Raw genomic sequence first — 21,841 nt, forward strand, 5'->3', positions numbered from 1 at the left:
GCATATTGACGATTTTCCGGGTTATCCCGGTTTTGTTTCATGAAATCGATCTATTTCTTTCTGCATTTCCTTGCTTCATCATTATCGAACAGTATAGCGTGCAGAACTATACTCTTTTACATAACTGAGAAGGCAGCATATTCACCTACCACATACCTTTTTGGCACATTCCAAGTTCAGTACAGAGAATGTAGTGACAAATGAGCAAATGCTCCTGTGGCTGAGATACCGGGTCGACGTCACAAGCTTGTTACAACCCAGTCTCCCAACTGCTCCTTTTTGTGTTCAATATGGCGGAAAACGGCCTATTTTGGGCGATTTTGTTGTCGGATAAAAACAAAACGAAACATGGAATACGATTTATTTCTTCGCAAAGCGTCTTAGACATGCATAAATTTTCGAAATTCATTAAAACTGTGTAAGGGTGATAGGCACTTTAAATAATACTCCTTATCGAATAGAAAATATTATAAATAACTCACCAGTGCAAGTTTTTCCATTGCCCCAATACCCAGAATTACATGCACACGTGTACGATCCATCGATGTTACTGCAGAAAGCGTTAACATCACAGCTGTGAGAGTTGGTAGAACACTCGTCTGTATCTACGAAACGTAATGGGAGAAAATATTAGTGCTTATCATGAATGTATGTGGAATCAGCCTTGGGTTTCAATCTTCCTTCTCCATATGATATAGTTCTAAAATCCCCTTGTTTGTCTTGTATTGTCTCTTTATAGCGGGTGCTGTTCAGCCGGTCGCCTTAATTATTCGTTGTTGCTGTTACTGCACCACTACGTAATTTACAAAAGGTTGTTTATATTTAAAATGATCCCTGTTAAATTCAAGATTGTTTGAACCCGTAAAAATTTTGTTGCTGTACATTGTTTTTATGCAGCCTATTGCCTTCAGGCCAATTTTAGTACTGAATTTAATTTACAATAAACTTGGCCGTATTTTTATAATCCAGGTTCAATGTGAGCCTATTTTAGATTCTTTCCGCTTTTCTAAGATATAATCGACAGTTGTACTGTGGGAAGGTTTTCCACTTCTTTAACCTTGGCCAAGACCTCCCTGAAGGTTAAGGTTAGGAAGGGCCATTTTTATAATTTTTATTGGTTGCGCTTTAAGCTTATTTTAGTAGCCCAAATTGCGCTTCGGTGATCAAATAAACACATTTTTTGTGATTGTTTCAATAAACAAAATTGAACGAGACACCATCTGCCAATTTCGCAATATTGCGAGATAATCAGGTTCTCAACACTTACTTTAAACTTGCTCCTTGACTAATTTCCATCTGACACATGAATGGAATGTTAAGGAAGCTCGCAGCAGTTTTTTTTTCTGGACTCAGGGTTAAAGTTGTGAAATTACAATCTCGCATAGAAGATAAACTTCGATCTCCCAAACACCATATCAGCATTTCAACATACGATCAACGTTAATTTTTTTTTATCATTTTCCAATCAACAGCTATAACCATAGTAACGATAGCGCATAGCTTCAGTAGTTAGATATTTACCGCTTTTGGCACACTTTTGAAAATTTCACTGAATTCATACCTGATTCAACAATGACTCCTGCAACGGAGACGTCAAAAACCTAAAACTCCTGCAACGGAGACGCTAAATTTTTATCCTCGGTTTTCAAAAACCTAACTCCTGCAACGGAGACGTCAAAAACCTAAAAACCTAAAAACCTAAATTTAGCTTTTGACCTAAAACCTAAAAACCTAAATTTTCCTTCCTTTTTTCAAAACTGGTTTAAACCGGTTATTCAATTTTATGTAATCTAATTTATATTTGAAAAATGAGTAACAACCAATTTGATCACAATGATAAAACATATTTTATTCATCCAACATTTGAAAATTACGGAGCCTCAGTTGATGGTTATATAATCAATCGTAAAAGATTAGAACCTAGAAAAGGATATTTGTCTGAGAATGGCTATTATATAATTTCTCCGGGACGTAACAATACATGCCCCGCTCATCGATTCGTCTATGAGGCCGTAAATCAAACACATATTTCTCCTGGATTGCAAATAAATCACATTGATTCCAATCGCCAGAACAATTCAATTGTAAATTTGCAATTGGTTACAGCCTCTGAAAATATTAAACACATGCACAAAGCCAGAAAAGAATTTTTTAACAGCTCTTACTCTGAAGATGAATTGAGAGTTGTCAATAGATTAATGGAATTTCCACCAATGGAAGACAATGATTGCGAGTTTACACGCACAGAAAACAGGTTAATTAATAAGATGTTTTATAGAATGTGTAACGATTTGGATGACAAAGATTTTCCATTGTACAGGGATTAATCATCAATGAATACAAGGGTTGTTTGGCTATATTTTTAACTCGATGATGGTTGATGTCTTTTTGGAGGGTAATTTAGGCATGAATTTGAAAACCAAAATGGCTTAAAGCTTTGGTGATAGATACTATTATAGAAGAAATGAGTGAGAAAATAAAAATTAGAGAAAATGTATTGGATTCTTCTGCCAGTGAAAATTCATCAACGCAAATTCTGGCATCAAACACTGTTTTTCATGAAGGAAAAACATATCATATTCATCCAATTTACCATAATTATGCTGCCTCAAAAGATGGTTACATCATTAATCGCAAAAGATTAAAAGCGAGGAAAGGTCAAATGATGGCTTCTGGTTATTTTAATTTAAATATGAATAACAAAAAATGCTACACATCTCACAGATTTGTTTATGAAGCTGTAAACCAACAAATAATTCCAGATGGTTATCAAATACATCACATCAATAATGATAAACAAGACAATTCAATTGAAAATTTGGCGCTTGTGACTAGACAACAAAACATGATATACAAGGGAAATGAATGCAAAGGAATGAAATACAAATCAACACAAAATGTTGAAATAAAATGTGATGTATTTAATTATCACCCTATTTATACTAACTTCGGAGCCAACAAATATGGCCAAATATTTAATAAAAAAACCAAGAGATGTTCAATTGGATGTATACATACTTCTGGTTATATGGCAAAGAGATTATCACAAATTGGATTACCTTGTAAACAATATTTTATTCATCGACTTGTCTATGAATGCATCAAAGGTGAAATTCCAGATGGAATGCAAATAAATCACATTAATTCAAATAAACAAGATAATTGTATAGACAATTTGGAGGTAGTCACTCATTCAGAAAACATGAAACACGCTCATGAAGCCAAGAAATATAAAACATTAATTGAAATCACATCTGATAAACCCATTGAAAAAATAAAATGGGATATCAAAATGAAAGAATCAGACGATGATTTTACAGAAGATGAAAAGCAATTGATTGATCAAAAATATAAAACATTGATGACTTATATTAAAAACAATCAATTCCCATACAAGAAACAACTTCAGCAACATTTTCCAGGCATGGAATTTTGGTGATTTTTGTAGTTTAGTTTGTAGTTAGTGACCTGTGAATTCAATACATTGGGTTTACAGGCCATGTTGCCACAAAACAGAAACAAATCAACGAAGCCGTCAGTCCTTCCACAGATGACTGGCATGGATGTTGCCTCCAGTCTTCATCCATTAGCAAATCTGGAATCACAAAATAAAAATAATCTGTCGTATAATATTATAATGAACGAATCTAATTTATCAAAATTAACGAAAGATCAATTAATAGCATTATTATTGGAAAAACAAAAACCGGTTCCAATGCCGAGAACCAAAAAAGTGAAACCAATACCCTATCCACGAAAATCTGTCAAACAAATGGTAAAAGATTACGAGAATACAATCATCAAACCGCCAATGCAATTCAGAGATCGACCAATTGTTCAACCAAGAAACAATATTATTCCACCTCCGATTCAATTTGCTGATAAACCCAAAGCAGCACCAAGAATGAAGAAAATGGCTCCGATTCCTAGACAGAGAACTCAAATCACAGAAGTTGCAAGAGCATTCAAGGGATATAACAAATCTTATGAAGTTGGAATTAAAAATGAAACAGATCCTTTGATACAAATGAGTTCAACCAGATTAGCTATTGCTCATTTTATGAAACAATTATTAACTCAAATGAAAGGAATTAAATTTATTGAAACTTTGACAATTTATTTTGAACAACAAAAAGGAAACCAAACTGTCTCCAGAATTGGATATTTTAATAGTAAACCAAAAACAATAACTAATGCCAATGATTTTCAAGAATCTTTGGATGTTAATGTTGAACAAATTATGAATGATATTCACAAGTGGATTAGTGAAGGTTCAGCTTGGATAATTAAATCAATCAATGGACATTACATTAATATTATCAAATATGAGCCTCTTACTGGAAGTTCTTACATTAAACTTCCAACTGAACTACAACATAACAAAAGTGGATTGATTAATCTCAAGAATAAAGATAATGAATGCTTTCGTTGGTGTCACGTCCGTCATTTAAATCCACGAAATGACAATCCACAAAGAATCAAAAAAACAGATAAAGCATTCATGCCACAATTGGATTACCAAGGAATTGAATTCCCTGTTTCCATCAAACAATACAACAAAATTGAAATCCAAAACAGTATCAACATCAATGTTTTTGGTTATGAAAACAAACAAACTTATCCAATTTATGTTTCAAAAGAAAAGTTTGAGAATGTGATGAATCTATTGCTAATCTCAGAAGATGAAAACAAACATTACTGTCTTATCAAAGATTTTAACCGATTCATGTTTAGTAAAAATAAAACCCAACATAAGAAACATTTCTGTATGCATTGTTTGCAATGTTTTTCATCAGAACGAGTTTTAACCAAGCATCAGGAAGTATGTATTGAAATCAATGGTGTACAATCAATCAAAATGCCCGAAGTTGGTTCCAAAATAGAATTCAAAAATTTTAATAAACAAATGCAAGCGCCATTCGTGATATACGCAGATTTTGAAGCAATCACTGAACCAATTCATGGTTGTAATCAATCTAACCAACAATCTTTTACTGAAGCTTATCAAAAACACACTGATTGCGGTTATGGTTACAAAGTTGTATGCTGCTATGATGACAAATATTCCAAATCAATTAAATATTATCGTGGAGAAAAAGCTGTTTACAAATTTATGCAAGCAATGCTTGATGAAGTCAAATATTGCCGCAATACAATCAAATACAAATTCAATAAACCATTAGTTATGTCTCCAGAAGATGAAGACAAATTCCAAAAAGCAACATCTTGTCATATTTGTTGCAAACAATTCACAAAAAATGATAAACGTGTCAGAGATCATTGTCATATTACTGGAAAATTCCGTGGCTCAGCCCATAATCAATGTAACAGAGATTTTACAATAACTAACAAAATCCCTGTAATATTTCATAATTTGAAAGGATATGATAGTCATTTTATAATGCAAGAAATTGGTAAAATTATTGAGACCAATACTTATGTGGATAGAAAAGGTGAAACCAGACAACACAAAATTAATGTAATCCCAAATAACATGGAACAATACATGGCATTCATGTTGGGTTATAATTTAGTATTTATCGACAGTCTTCAGTTTATGAATCAATCATTGGCAAATCTTGTAAAGAATCTACCAGAAGATGCCTTCAAATATACCAGTGAAGTTTTCAAAGGTCGTAAATTACAATTAATGAAACAAAAAGGAGTTTATCCATATGACTTTATGAGTAATTTTGATAAATTCAATGATACTCAATTACCAACCAAAGATGAATTTTACAGTCAAATGAATAATACAAATATTACTGATGAAGAATACAGTCATGCACAAAATGTTTGGAATACATTTCAATTGAAAACCATGGGCGAATACCATGATTTATATCTCAAATCTGATGTACTGCTGTTGGCTGATGTTTTTGAAAATTTCCGTAAAACATGTTTGGAATACTATAGATTGGATCCATGTCATTATTTTACATCTCCGGGATTATCTTGGGATGCAATGTTGAAAATGACTGAAGTCAAACTTGAATTAATCACGGATATTGATATGTATCAATTTGTTGAAAAGGGCATGCGTGGAGGAATCAGTTACATAGCCAATAGATACGGCAAAGCTAACAACAAATACATGCAAAATTGGAATCCAAATGAACCCAGTAAACATATCATGTATTTGGATGCAAACAATCTATATGGATGGGCTATGTCACAACATCTTCCAACTGGGAATTTCAAATGGTTGAATAAACAGCAAATAAAAAACATTAATTGGAAAACGATTCCTAAAGATAATAAGACTGGATATTTATTGGAAGTTGATTTGGAATATCCTCATGAATTACATGACCTGCATAATGATTATCCATGTGGCGCTGAACAAATCAAAGTGGCACCAAATATGCTGTCAGATTATTGCCAAAGAATTGCAGAAAAATTTGGAATAACAAGTGGACAAGTCAAAAAACTGATTCCAACATTGGCAAACAAATCAAAATATGTATTACATTATCGTAATCTGCAATTGTATCGTGAATTGGGTTTGAAATTGACTAAAATACACCGTGTATTATCCTTTAATCAAAGTCCTTGGTTGAAGGCATATATTGATTTCAATACACGACAAAGAACTAATGCAAAGAATGCTTTTGAGAAAGATTTTTTCAAACTGATGAACAATAGTGTCTTCGGTAAAACAATGGAGAATATCAGAAAACGAGAAGACATTAAACTGGTGACTAATGAGAAACAATTATTGAAAATGACTTCCAAACCAACATTCATCAATAGCAAAATCTTTAATGAAAACTTGGTTGCAGTCCATAAAATAAAGGAATCGTTGACACTCAACAGACCAGCATACGTTGGTATGTGTATCCTTGATTTGAGCAAAACATTGATGTACGATTTCCATTACAATTTCGTTAAAAACAAATATGGTAACAAAGCTAAGTTACTGTTTACGGATACAGACAGTTTGACATATGAAATTGAAGCCGAAGATGTGTATCAAGATTTTTGGAATAAAAAAGAAATGTTTGATAACTCGGATTATCCATCAAATCATCAATTTTATGACTCCACAAACAAGAAAGTTATTGGAAAATTCAAAGATGAAGCTGCTGGTGTACCCATTACTGAATTCGTTGGATTGAGATCCAAAATGTATTCATATATCAAAGATAACAACAATAGTGGAAAAACAGCCAAAGGAATCAAAAAGAATGTGATCAAAAATGATATTCAACATTTTGATTACAAAGATGTGTTGTTCAATGAGAAACAATTATTTCACCAAATGAAAACAATCAGAAGTAACCATCATGAACTTGGTAGTTACACCATCAACAAGACATCGTTGTCATGTTTTGATGATAAACGATATTTGTATCCTGATGGAATACACTCATTGGCCTATGGTCATTATGCTATCCAATGATAGTATCAACTTGTGATCAAAACATTGCGACAAAAACTTGTGACAAAACTTGGTTTTTATTTGTTTTTTGATAAATATTTGATTTGAACACTTTGACTCATCTTTTGTGATGAGATATTTTTGAAAACATTTTTGTGTAATTATATTATATACTATATTTATACAAAAATGAAATCCATTTTGAAAAAACCAAAAGATGTTTCCAAGCAGGTGGAATCATCTCTGTGCCAATTCCTGCATTGCAAAGATGAATGTGAATTTTGTGGATATCATGATGAATCCAAAGTTGAGACACAACCATCAATGCCTGAATGTTGTGGATCACAGAATTTGAAAAACATGGAATGTCAATTAACGTGTGTTGCTTGTGGACAGGTTGTTGGTGAAGAATACAAAACAGAATATATCAATTTTCATGCCAATTTGTTCAAAATATACAAGAAAACAGTGTATAATAGAAAATACCATTTGTCGCATACATTAGATAAAATTATTTTGAAAAACAAAATTGAAATCAGTTGTTCAACCAATTTCAAAATTCATAAAATATTCGTTGAAATAAACAAAATACTGCCACAAATCAATGGTAAAAGAAAGAGAATAATCAGTTTGAAATATCTTTTGCATAGAATATTGCAATTAATGAAAATTGATTCTTCCCAAATTGAGTTGTCAAAATCCAAAAAAACAATGAAATTATACAATGTTTATTGGGATAAAATTATGGACATTATTGGCCCCCAAATCATGCACATTATTAATCAAACATAAGTGAATATCTGATATTTTTTATCATATTTGTTACCCCATTTATCGACAATCGGCGAATTATCCAAAATGAAATCATCATTTTGAGTAAGCTTGTTTGTCAAATCATCTCTATCAAAATGTCCACTTCTCATTATTTCTTTTATTTCATTTAATAAATGTCCGTAAGTTTGAAAAGCATATTGGCATTGATAAAGTTTGATTTCAACTTTTTTATGCTTCATATAAGCTTGAATTATGACAGACACCGATGATATTGCCAATAATGAAGCTCCACTGGTTGCAACCGATGATGCAATACCACCAGTTGCAAATACAATGGATGAAATATTACCAGCGAATTCCCATTTTTTGAATCTTTTGTATGCACTTTTGTACATCCACATCTTTTTGTGATATGTCATGTAATAAGCTTTCAATTCATCAATTTCTTCTGTTGATAATCGATTTGAAATATGATTGAAATCAATTATTAATTTCTTCTTTTGCATATATTATATGGTTATCTTATTTTTGATGCAATAATAGAGACCAGTTATTTGACCCAAAAACATGCATTTTTTCATCCAAGGATATGTTTTTTTCTCATTAATGGTGTACATGTATCCTTTGTCATGATGATATCTGTTGTAAAATTGGCCATAAGCATCATGTAATATTCCATGTGATCTGATATATGGTTGCCAACCAAATAATCGATGGAGAATAGCTGTTAACCATCCATCTCCAGGACCAATTAATCCGATTCCATCATGAATTAACTCTTTGTAAACTTCATCAGGTAAACCTGTGTTGTAATGTTTTTCATACAAATATGTGAATATTACGATACTTTTTATCATGCATTCCTGTCTGGGTAATATTGGAAGACTCAATTTACGGTGAAAATCTATCATCGATGTTCGAATGTGTTCTTGCAATTCTGACAATTCTTTCATTATACAATTTGATTACAATATTTTTATAGAATAAAGTAACGGAGTCCACGACCTAGTGGTTATTGTCAGGCGATTGTATCCTAATATATTCAACAAAATACTTCATTGTCCAATCAGATGGATGATTCTTGAAGTAGCAATAATAGTTTTCAAATGACACATCAAAGAAGAATTCCAATTGATCAAATGATGATGACACCAAATCGGATTTAGAATGATGATATCTGTCATTTCTCCTGATATATGTGTTTGTCACAATAATCTCTTGCAATGTATTGATTCCTTTAATGTCATCTTTACTCAATAATTTTATCCATTTGTAATTTGTTTTTGGTATTGTACCACTTTTTCTTCCTATTCTCATTGCAACTTGATTGTTGAGAAACGTTACAGCTTCCTGAGCTTGTTGAGCTTTAAACTGAGCCAGAGCTTGTTGTATTTGTGTTTCAATATATGGTTTGATGATGTCCTCATTGTTGTTAATTAATTGTTGGAGTGAAATTGCATGATTTGAATTAACTCCATCTTTGATAACTAAATGTCTGTTTTCTGTATCCAAATGACCATCATCATTCAGATGTATTGGTTCTCTATATTTGAATCCATCTGGTAAGTTGTCATAAGTTACTGTGTATTCTATTTTGTCTCCATTTTCATCAAGAATATGATTTCCATTTTCATCTTCAACATATGGCATTATATTAATAGTGTTGATAAATAAATTTCAAAAGTTCCTGTGACTTCATGGTTTATAATTGGAGAAACATTCCCCGGACTTTTTTTATAAATCCCCATTTGAATTATCATGGGTTTGATTGTTGTATTTGTAGTTATGAAATTTCTCCCAATTCTCATATTAAATTGTATTAAATGGGAAAATGAAGTTTTACTGTTAGCAATGGCAACAAAAGAAACTTGGTAATGCTGTTTTGTATTAATTACAATATTTTTTATTTTAACCGGGCCTAATGTTCCAAAATTGAAACCATGAACATTTTCAAAAACTCCATTTTCTATGTTGCCGTTAACAACACTTGTAGTTTCAATATTTGACAACCAACTTTTATTGACAGCATGATATCTTTCAAAATAATCAGAGTATAATACTTTCAATTCAAAAGTTCCATTAACAGCAGTTCCTGCTCCAATATTATCCAATATTGACATAGAATCAATACTGACAAATTTTCTTGATTTGGGCAAATCAAATGTATTGCTTCCACTTATTATGTTCCCGATTCTGTGGTATGTGTCAGTGTTGGTTGTTTCACCTTGTTTTTTCCCATTTATCAAAATTTGTGCATTTGCAACTTGTTGATTGCTTTGGAAAACAATGGAGTATAGATTGAAAAAGTTATTTCCATCAGCAGCGATTTGAAAATTATTTGTTGGATTTGTTCTTTGGAAAACACCACTGGCAATAGTTCCAGTGTATTTCGTTTTGAATAAGTTGGTAAAATAACCCAAATTCATTGCTTCAGAATCAAATATCGGATTTAATAAACCAGAAATAATCTTATTATTCATATCCATATTGACTTTCATCTCCATATCTCCATTTTTATATTCAAACATGACATTGTCCAAGCCATCATACACTCCTGGATAAACGCTATCTGACCAATCTTTGACACCGTAAACAACCAGATGACATTGTACTGGAGTCGCTGTGGCTGTTCCATGCATCGTCAAATAGATGTAATTTGGAGTTTGTTTGCTGTTGTTATTGAATTGAACCAATAGCTTGCTATAAGCAGTGAAATCACGCTGTACAGCTTTGTGGATGTATGCTTCAGAAGCAGTACATGATAATTGAATATTAGTCATTTCTGGTGGGTAGAATTCAAACACAATTGTGTATGTTCCAATAGCAAGAGTATAAATATTAAAACCTATCCTTGATCTGTAATCATTACTTCCACTGTCTTTAATCAATGTGATATCATAAGCTTTTTTATTCTGATGTGGGGATTGATTGAAAGCAGCTATTCCATACACTGTGATATTATATTCTGAACTGCTTTCATCGGTATCTGTAAGATATTTGAATTCATTTGTTTTATGGCTGCTGACAAGATGACTTTGCTCCAATTTGTCATCAAAATATTTTTTGGTAGTAGCATCATTATCATCAGTTGGTTGAGCCATATCTTTGATTTGTTTATTATTCATATCAAGGTTTCCAGTCATTGCAACACTTCCATCTTTTTTCAAATATACACTCAAATCACTTCCAACAGATGGTATTTTAGCTATTTCTGTATCAACATATGCTTTAGTGGAAGCATCATTGGGATCGGAAGGATTTCCAAGAACGATTATTTTATGACCTCTCATATCTAATTCACCACCAAGAGCATTGGGTGTTAACCTGTTGAGAAAGTTATGATCAACGTAGTGTTTATTAACAGCATCGTTATCATCAGTTGGTTGAGCCATATCTTTGATTTTATGATTGTCCATATCGAGGTCACTATTGGAGACTTTTTGTAAATATTTTGTATCACAGAAACCTAAATTAACGACATCATATGTATTTTGTATATTGGATCCAAGATGAGTAATTTGTTGATTACCCATATCCAGATTTCCAGTCATTTCAACAGTGCCATCTTTTTTCAAATATGTAGACAAATCAGGTGATGGTATTTTTTTAATCTCATCATCGACATATTTTTTATTCGCCGCTTGATCGTTATTATCAGGTTTTAAAACACTAATATCAAAAAATGTTTTCCGTCCAGTAATATGTTGTTCTGTTGATGTAACCATTATTTCACTTTTAGCTCGTCCACCATGGCCATCAAAGTTTTTCAAATCTGGTATATTAAGATGAATGTTTTCATAAGACTGATGCTCAGTCAATAATCGAACATCATTGAAGCTGCCAGCACCGTCTGGCGTGTCTTGTAGATAAATACTATTGGTATGAACACTTCCACTGTTGCTGTAAATTACTGCTTTATTAGCTCGCACATCACCAGGAGCATTATCCAACAATTGTATTTGGCTCTTTGTGACAACATCATTGGGATCAGCTCCTTGTTTAACATTAACAAGTTTTTTGTTTTGTATATCATAATTTCCATTTGGGGTTAATTTAAACCCTATTCCTTGAGGCCCAGCGGCTCCTTGAAGAGGAACCGTTGTGAAAGAAGACGATGAACTATGTTCGTTGAATATTCCCATTTATATCATTTGGTTATATTGTTCCATAAAAATTCCTGTTAATTCTCTTCATGGGCTTATCAACATATAGAAATGAAAATGGCTCTTTGGTTGCTTTAATGTATTTATCCTTTTCGACGCCCAACTCACGGGATATCAGACCTCTTTCATTGCTGCTAGGAAAGTCATAGACACAGAAATGAGAGCAATTGAGTCGAATATCTTTTGGTGTTTTGTAGAACGATTGGCTCAGATAAATAACAGAGCAGTTCTTGTGTCTGCCACGAATAAAATAATCAATCAATGGTTTCTGGTTTTTTTCACAAATAAAGTCATCAAATATGACTATCTTCTGGGCATCTTCATCCTTCAATTCCTCCACTGGAATTATATCATCATTGCTACAAACAAGGACATTATACCCGACACTATTTGATATATCAGTCAATGTTTGTAGCATATCCTTGTATTTTTGTTGCTCCAAATTTTTGGCATATAAATGTATTCTATCATAATACAAAAGTGGTTTCATCAGCATATGGTACAATAAATTTGTCTTTCCAGATCCTGAATTACCACATATTAACATCCGAAACGTGTCACTTGGCATGTAACCATACAATCTTTTGAAATTAGTGTTTTTATCATGTCTATCATAATTTGGGATTTCCATGTATATCAATACATTATATAAGTTAATAATATAATGGATCTACAAAGATTAAAACAACTATCTGAAGCCAAGATTAAGGCTGGAACAATAACCAAACAAGTTAGAGATACATTGAAGGAGTACAAGCATGATAAACAAGATTTACAACAAGGTTTAACAGAAACTTTCAAACCAATTATTAAAGCTCAAGAGGAAACAAAACACAATTGATGAAAAACAAGACAAACTGATTGAACAATTGGAGAAAAACCAAAAAGCGTTAACTTCAGGTTTGGAAGACATTGCTATGTTAACTTATCAGCCTGAAACACAATCACCAGAAGCAAAGCTACCAATTGACTATAAACCATTAATGATGTCACCTGATGTTGAATCAAATTTGGATGTTGGTTTTGATATTGATGAAATCCAAAAATTGATGCAATACGATCTTGCACCTCCGAGTTCTGTTCTCCAAGCTTCTATGCAAGGAGATATTGACATCAATGATTACGATGCTTATATTGGCAAAATGTTGAAAAAACTTGGAACAAAGAAGGGTCCTTTATCCAAGGGCCAAGGAAAGACCAAGAATAAAGACAAAATTGATAAAATAGATGAAGATATAAAATTATTGCAAAAATACAGAGGGCGCATTAAAATAATCCCAGAAGGAATGAAAACCATCAAAAAAGGTTCTGGTTATACGCAACCAAAGAAGAAATACAGCAAAAAATTCAAGAAATTGGGCTCTGGTGTTGTTTATTTCAATGATGCTAATGATTTGATTGACAGAATGGAATTGCTTGGTGGATCCATTTTGGCTGGCAATAATGGAGTCAAAGAGGAATTTTCACAAATAGCCCATAAATTGAATCAACTTGGCTTGATAAACAACAAACAACTCATTGATTTATTGCAACAATATATAATTCGCTAGGTCGCGTAATCAGTTACATAATTAATTATATAACTGAAGTATATATGCAAGAAAGAGCGATACATATTTCATCTGTTAACCGTCAAAAAATAGGTCGAAGTCGGCCTGAAGACTTTATTATCAAATTTGATCCACCATTGAAGCTTGACACAACAATGAGACATGAGCTAGCTGTTGATCGAGTGTCAATGACATACTCGTGGCATAATGTCAATGCAGGATACAACAATAATACAATAAAATACAGCCCAGATAATGGTACAAAATGGGAAACAATCACATTTGTTGATGGAATGTATTCATATGATGATCTTGATGATTATATCACTCAATCAATAATTCAAAATGAAGATAAACCATCTTCCAGCAAGGGCATCAATCTATATTTTGTGCTTTCATCATATAGAGTTGTCATTGAGCTGGACAACCAATGGCAGCTTGATATTAGAAACTCTAATTTTGGAGCACTTATTGGATTTGAACCAAAGTTAATTAACCAAACTGAACATGGGACAAAATTGCCAAATATTACCAATGATATTGACGTTTTGGACATTAATTGTGATATAATAACTGATAGCCTCAGTGATGGACGATTCACAAATACACTGATAATGATACCCACTGACAATTTAACAAGGAGTTATCCCTTTACTTTTGAGCCAAAAAGAGCATTATTCAGCCCAGTTTCCAAATCAATTATTTCAGAAATGGGGATAACAGTGACTGACGCTTTGGGTCGGCCAATTGACTTGAATGGCATTGACTGGTTCATGAGCTTGATTCTCAGGTCTAGTTTAATATAATATATCAATATATGGTACGACAAAGTGAATTTAAGCCACGTTTTGACCCAGAATTGGGTCGTTATGCGATGAAACATATCCATGGTGAAGGAATTATGGATGTTTTCAGATCAGTTGGATCAAAACTTTTCGGAAAAACAGCAAAAGAATTAGCTAAGAAAGGAGCCAAAACTGCAGCTGAAAAAGCAGTCACCAAAACTGGTGAGTTTGCTGGTAATAAAGCAGGTGATAAAATAATTCAATTATTGAGCAAAAAACAACCTTCCAAAACAAAATCAGTGACAATGAGCCAACCAAAAATGGAGCAGCCACTGACTGATTTTCAAATAGCTGAGAGAGTTAATAGGATGATATCCGGTGGAAAACTCAAAAGAAGGAGGAAATGAAAATAATGTAACATATCTGTATAAATGAAATCATTCAGAAATCCAAAATACATTGAGAGATACGAAGATGTCTTCTTCCAATTGGAGACACCATTGAATACTGGTAATCCAGGAAATAATAGGTCACAAAAGAAAGATGGTTATCGTTTTGTTGTTGACAACACAGGAGAAGTGACCCCATTTGATTGGTATAATGCAAGAATATCAGTTGGTTTTAAAGTCCAAACAATGCAGAATGCAAATATAGCAGCTGAAGACCATAATGGTATTGTTAATGGTTCACACAGTCTTATACATGATTTCGATGTAAGATTGAATGGTAAAATGGTATATGATTGTAATGATGCAAATCATTGTGTTAATATCAAGAATCTATTGGAATATAGTCCAGGATATGCTCAATCGACAGCAACAAATGAGTTTTTCTATCTGGATACAAACCGACACGCTGAAGAACGATCGGCTGAAGATAACTACAATAAAGGATTTGCTGTAAGAAAAGCACTTTTGGGTCTATCAGTTGTTGTCAATACAGAAATACCATTGAATCGATACTCATTCTTTGAAGCATTGATGGATGAGTTATTACCATCAACAAGATTGGAATTAAATTTGCAGATTGAATCTGATACTATTCTAATATGGCAAGCTGGGGCTGATTGTCGTGTAATTATTACCAGAATGGAGCTTATTGTGCCACGAATCACTTTCAATTCAGAAGGACAATCACTGTATATGAGTCAGTTTTTGAAGCCACATAAATGGGTTTATTTGCGAGAAAATATTGAGAGAAGTAATTCTTCAACACAAAGAAGTGGTAATTTTCAGATAACAAGTGGGATTTCAAAGCCAAGGCATGTATTTGTTTTCATTATCAATGATGCAAATCTTGCTGCACAAACAGTAAATCCATTTTTGTACAATACATTTAGTGTATCAACAGATCCCAGAACATTGCTAAATTGTCATTTATCTGTGGCTAATGGCAATGAATATCCTGATGTACATTACACTCCAGAGGCTGATTTGACTCGAGTTTACAGAGATGTCCTCAAATATGTGCATGCAAACAATGAGTACAGTCAGGGGACTTTATTGAATGTCAACAATTTCAAAACACTATTCCCATTCTTGTATTTCGATTTAACAAAACAAAAAATGGATATCAAAGATGGTACCACAAAGCTGACATTCCACTATGAATTATCTGGTACAACTGCAACTGCATATTCAGTTTATGCATTGACATTATACGAGCAAGACGCGGAGCTCATTCAAAAAGATGGCAAACTATTGTTTCGATAATTAATGTAACGTTAGTTATATAAAAGATATGACAACTTATCATTCACATGGAGTAACACTATCAATTGGGCAAAAAGATAGACTAGCAAAAGCATTAAAAAACAATTCAGCAATAACAATAAGATTATCAAATTCTGAATTAACTGGACCGGATCAGCTGATGTTAACCAAAACACAAATAAATAGGCTGAAAAAGGCAATGCAAAACAAAACTGGAGCAGATATTAAAATAAGCAAAACACAGATACGAAAAGCTGTACAACAAGGAGGCAGTCTTTGGTCATCATTATTCAAAATTGGCACAAAATTACTACCAATGGCAACGAAAGCAGTTGGACCATTAGCTACTGGAGCACTTTCTGGGCTTGCAAATGTGGGTGTCAATAAAATATTTGGTGGTTTCCTCATTCCTCAAAATAAAATTGATCAATTAATAAAATACAAAGATTGGCTCACTGAAGCACAAAAGAAGCAAATTGTCAATGCAATACATACTGGTGGACAGATTGTAATTAAACCAACTAAGGCACAATCAGGAGGTTTTTTGGGTACTTTACTGGCTTCAATTGGCATTCCAATGGTTTTGAATGCATTAATGGGTAAAGGCTTGCAGGTGGATAGAAGTAGATCCAGAAGATCGGTCCCAGTTTTTGTTCCAAACACAACCAAAAAAGATGGTGGTTTGGTCCTACCACTTAATTATAGACCCCCTCCATTTTTCGGTACATGGGATCAGTATGGTAAAGGGAAAAAAAAAACCAAAAAAGGAAAAGGTCTGTTGTTAGGCAAAAACAGTCCATTCAAGGGGATTCCATTAATCGGAGACATTCTGTGAAATTCATAAATAAACCACTCAGTAACTTTGAACTCATTGATTGGGTCAAAAAACTCAAAATAAAACACTTCAGAGGCATTTACAGCAGAGATAATCTACCACAAAAGATGAAAAAAGATGAAGTTGGTATCATTAACCTGGATTCACAGATTGGGCCAGGTACACATTGGGTTGCGTATCGAAACGGAGACAAATATGTAGAATATTTTGATAGTTTTGGGTTAATTATGCCAAAAGAAATTATGCAATTCATGTCAACAAGTGGCAAACGATTAATGTATTCAGGTGATGAAATACAAGAAAGAGATTCAGTATTATGTGGCTATTGGTGTTTGTATTATTTATTTGAGAGACAAAAGGGTACAAGTATATTGAAAACAATCCACAATGCACATTTTGACATGAACAATCAAAGTGTCAATCATAATTTTATAATCCAATATTTTAAAAAATTATCTAATTAGTTTGTATAATGGTTGATATAAGATATTGTGAAGAGTGTGATGAATACACAGAATTTTCAGGAAAATTATGTTTATGGTGTACATTGGTAACAGATTATGAGTCTGACTCTGATGATAATTAATCTAATATAGTGATATAAAATGGTCAAATCATATTGTGTTAAACAAAAGAAAGAAACTGAATGTATTGAGCCTGCAGGTTACAAGCAAGCCAAAAATGGTCGGCTTATGTTCTTCTGTACATGTGCTGAATGTGGGATAACTAAAACCAAATTTGTTAAAAAACAGGGAAACTAGTTAGCCCCTCTGAAGGGGGGGGCATAATGGATACTTTAGCATCAACTGGTGCTGATATGTTAATTCAACATGCAATACCATGGATGGGAAAGAAAGCTGTTGAAATGGGGCGTTATTATGGATCCGAAGCATTGAGAAACCCCAAATTACAGAAAAAAGCTATTGATTATGCTATCTCTAAAGCAACACCTTTTGTTCAAAAGACTGGATCAGAGATGTTTGATAAATTATCAACCAAAGTAAGGCCAAAAAGAAGGTACAAAACTGACCGAAAAGAACTTGATGGTGGTAATTTAGATACAATTTTAGAACAATTTGGCACACCAGGTAAGGTTGCATCGAAGTCGATGGATGTTGTTGGAACATTAATTCCATCAACAAAGGAAGTCTTTGATAGATACAAATCCGGTGACATTGCCAAAAGTGCATTTAGCACAGATACTGGTATATTGTCGAGTCAATTTTGGTCTGGCAAGGCTGGAAAAAAGACATTAGAAAAATACAAAAATTATCCATGTGAAAGCATGGTAAAAATTGGGAGCAAATTTCACAACACACCGAAATGCTCAAGTTATGATGCAATTGGTTGGCACCCACCAAATTGGGATGAATATGAGAAAGGAATCAAAGGACGACCCAAAAGCGGTGGTTCAATTGATATACACAAAATGATTGGTAAGCTCCCAAAGCCCAAAGCTGGGTGGGTATTACCTGGTCATAAATACACTGGTCCATACAATGATTTGGAAAATCAAGTCAAATATAACCCCAAAACAGGGCAAATACTGGAAATATACGATAAACCAACAGGCAAAACAGATGCAATAGCCATGCAACATGATGTTGATTATTCAGTTTGCAAAGATGATAAAAAATGTAAATTAAAAGCTGACAAAAAGATGGTAAAGTCATTGGATGCTGTTCCATATTCCGAACGACAATGGGGACATTGGTTGGCAAGAAATACAATAAATACAAAACAGAAACTGGGTCTTGGGGTTCCAAAAAACGTCAAAAGCCGTCGGGTAAAGAGGAAAACTGGCAAGAAGAATTAGCTAATGAGCTGCATAAACCCATACGGCGTAACTTTACTCGGCGGCGTGTTATTGTAAATAATATTGATGAAATATGGGCTGCTGATCTTGTTGAAATGCAACAATTCAGTAAATGGAATAAAGGTAATAGGTATCTTCTCACGACTATAGATGTTTTCAGTAAATACGGCTGGATTGTTCCATTAAAAGATAAAAAAGGTGAGACCATAACGAAAGCATTTGAAAGCATATTCAAAGAGGGTCGAAAACCAAAGTATCTGTGGACTGATAAAGGCTCAGAGTTCTACAACAAACATTTCAAAGACTTGCTCAATAAACATAACATTACACTTTATTCCACTGAAAATGAAGAAAAGTCCTCAGTTGTTGAGCGATGGAACCGAACGATTAAAAATAAAATGTGGAAACGATTCACTGCTCAAGGCAATACAATGTATCTGGATATTTTGCCTAAAATATTGAAGCAGTATAATAACACTAAACACAGTTCAATAAAAATGACACCGACAGAAGCATCTAAGAAAAAGAATGTAGGAACTGTTTACTTCAATCTATTTGGCAATTTGAAACCAGTATCAAACAAGCCAAAATTCCGAATTGGTGACAAGGTTCGAATATCAAAGTACAAAAGAAAAGTGTTCGATCGGGGTTATACACCCAATTTCACAGAAGAGGTCTTCATTATCGATAAAATACAATACACGAATCCGATCACATATAAACTGAGAGATCTTAACAACGAACAGATAAAAGGTAGTTTTTATGAACCAGAATTATTGAAAGCTAATCAGGAGATATTCAGAATCGATAAAGTTATCAGGAGAGATTACAAGAAGAAACAAGCTTTGGTAAAGTGGAAAGGATACAATGATACCTTTAATACTTGGATCCCAATCAAGGATTTAGTCGATGTGTAATCATTCTATCATACAGTCACGGTTTCACGAGTATTCGATAGCGAGTCGATTCAATAAAAAAATCTATTGTTGGATGCAAAATAAATGATATTCCTTACCTCAAAAAGCGTCTACAAACATCAGAACAATGAAAGTGGAAAAATAAATGTTCAAAAATCCCAAAACAGGAGCCATAAACATTAAAATACAACCTCTTTGCAAAATGGCAACAAAATGGCCGACACGTGTGTTAAACAAACTAGTGTCCAGTCCGCTTTGGGTTGTGTGCATGAAAGCGCATGCGTGTTAATCCAAATCAAGCAATATTACGCAATATACAGAAAAATAGCACCACAAGTGTAAAAATTTCAGAACTGAGTGTAATATATAGGTAATCGGGCCATTATTATATTAGTTCACAAACTTTGGTGAAGCTTTAGGGTGGTGTCAGTTGGCCCCTGACTGAAACCTGTTTAACGGCTTGTGCAGATGGTGAATTACTGAGTAGTGTGGGATGTCTTCCAGTGGACGGTACCTCCAGGGTGAGCCCGCTCAGGCCCTACTGGTTTACAGCGGGGTGCTCAGAGTTCTTTCCCGAACTCAACCTCCCTCTGTCCCAGAGGTAAACTGGGAAATGGACAGCCGCCTTGTCAGCGGCGGGAAAAAGACCTGGCTGGGGCCAGGCAAGTAAACAGCCAACCGAGCACCCCACGTTCAGGGTTTTGTCCATTTTCGTGACAAGTCACACAACGTCACGCGTGACAGTAACGGCATCCAGTCACACAACAACCATAATGATTATTTTTTTATCCAAATTGGTGTTCAAAAATATTGTATTCATCATTCAAATCAGCGATTGATGAGTTGGTTGGATTTAATCGATGATTGTTTGTGAGTTGGTGTCATTTATGAAAAACCTAAATTTAGGTTTTTAGGTTTTAGGTCAAAAGCTAAATTTAGGTTTTTAGGTTTTTAGGTTTTTGACGTCTCCGTTGCAGGAGTTAGGTTTTTGAAAACCGAGGATAAAAATTTAGCGTCTCCGTTGCAGGAGTTTTAGGTTTTTGACGTCTCCGTTGCAGGAGTCATTGTTGAATCAGGTATGAATTCAGTGAAATTTTCAAAAGTGTGCCAAAAGCGGTAAATATCTAACTACTAGCTTCTCACTTTAGAGATTGTCAGTTATCTCGAAATCTAGTAAGACACTTTACGACGAAAGCTTAGGGATTTAAACTACTCAATGTAGACAACTTGCAGGCGAAATAAAATAAATCTGTAAGAGCGTTTTAAAGTAAATAATGAATCAATTTTTTACTGGGCAATTTTGTTTTTTCCTGCATTTTTAACCAATATCTCTGGCAAAATAAAACTTGGCACTTTCTCTTTAATTTACTGTTGAAAGGTCTCTCCTCGCAGCAAAACATTCTAAATGTATATTGAGCTTCATGAGTGTCTCTGATTTTAAGATATTTATGTTTGAAAACAGTTAAAGTGAAGCGCAGATCAGATAAACAAATCCTGCTTTGCATTAAACGAGATATCTTTGAAATGCCCCCAGAGATTTTTCCGTTAAATGACTTTTCCGCAAAGTCGCAGATTGGTATAGTGATTACAATTAATCAAAGTTTGACCGAAAATATAGAAGAACCACTTTTTGGAATCAATGATTGTGTGCGAGTAATCAAAAAAATGTTCAATTACACCATGCTTATTCTTCTTCCGACATTGCATTTGAAAGAAAAAAAAATAATGTTCAACACTTTCTGACTTAATTGATAGAATAGTGTATAGGAAGCCTATTGAGAGAATATCAAGCTTATGTCTCCTTGCTCACTTCCACTCCGTTAGGGTATAATATTATATCTTGAGAATTACTACAACATCACGGAAACTAAAGTCCCAAACAAAGAGCGTAGCTCTCAAGGGAATAAC

At 33.6% G+C, this 21,841-nt stretch overlaps 1 protein-coding gene and 1 long non-coding RNA gene across 2 annotated transcripts in view; both read right to left on the minus strand.

The window, feature by feature from the left end:
- LOC146487104 (uncharacterized) overlaps nucleotides 1–21,841 on the minus strand; it is a 201,041-nt gene that overhangs the window by 87,688 nt on the left and 91,512 nt on the right. The window contains exon 13 of the mRNA XM_085089413.1: nucleotides 483–605. Coding sequence (XP_084945539.1) covers nucleotides 483–605 — 123 coding nt within the window. The remainder of the gene's footprint in view (nucleotides 1–482; nucleotides 606–21,841) is intronic.
- On the minus strand, nucleotides 2,667–20,790 carry LOC146487109 (uncharacterized). The gene is made up of 2 exons (XR_014857892.1): nucleotides 20,032–20,790; nucleotides 2,667–3,595 (listed from the first exon to the last, which is right to left on the minus strand). It is a non-coding gene; the product is annotated as an uncharacterized LOC146487109 (long non-coding RNA).

This window comes from Pavona decussata, unplaced genomic scaffold (assembly GCF_977016875.1).
Source record: "Pavona decussata unplaced genomic scaffold, jaPavDecu1.1 SCAFFOLD_18, whole genome shotgun sequence".
Taxonomy (NCBI): Eukaryota; Metazoa; Cnidaria; class Anthozoa; order Scleractinia; family Agariciidae; genus Pavona; species Pavona decussata.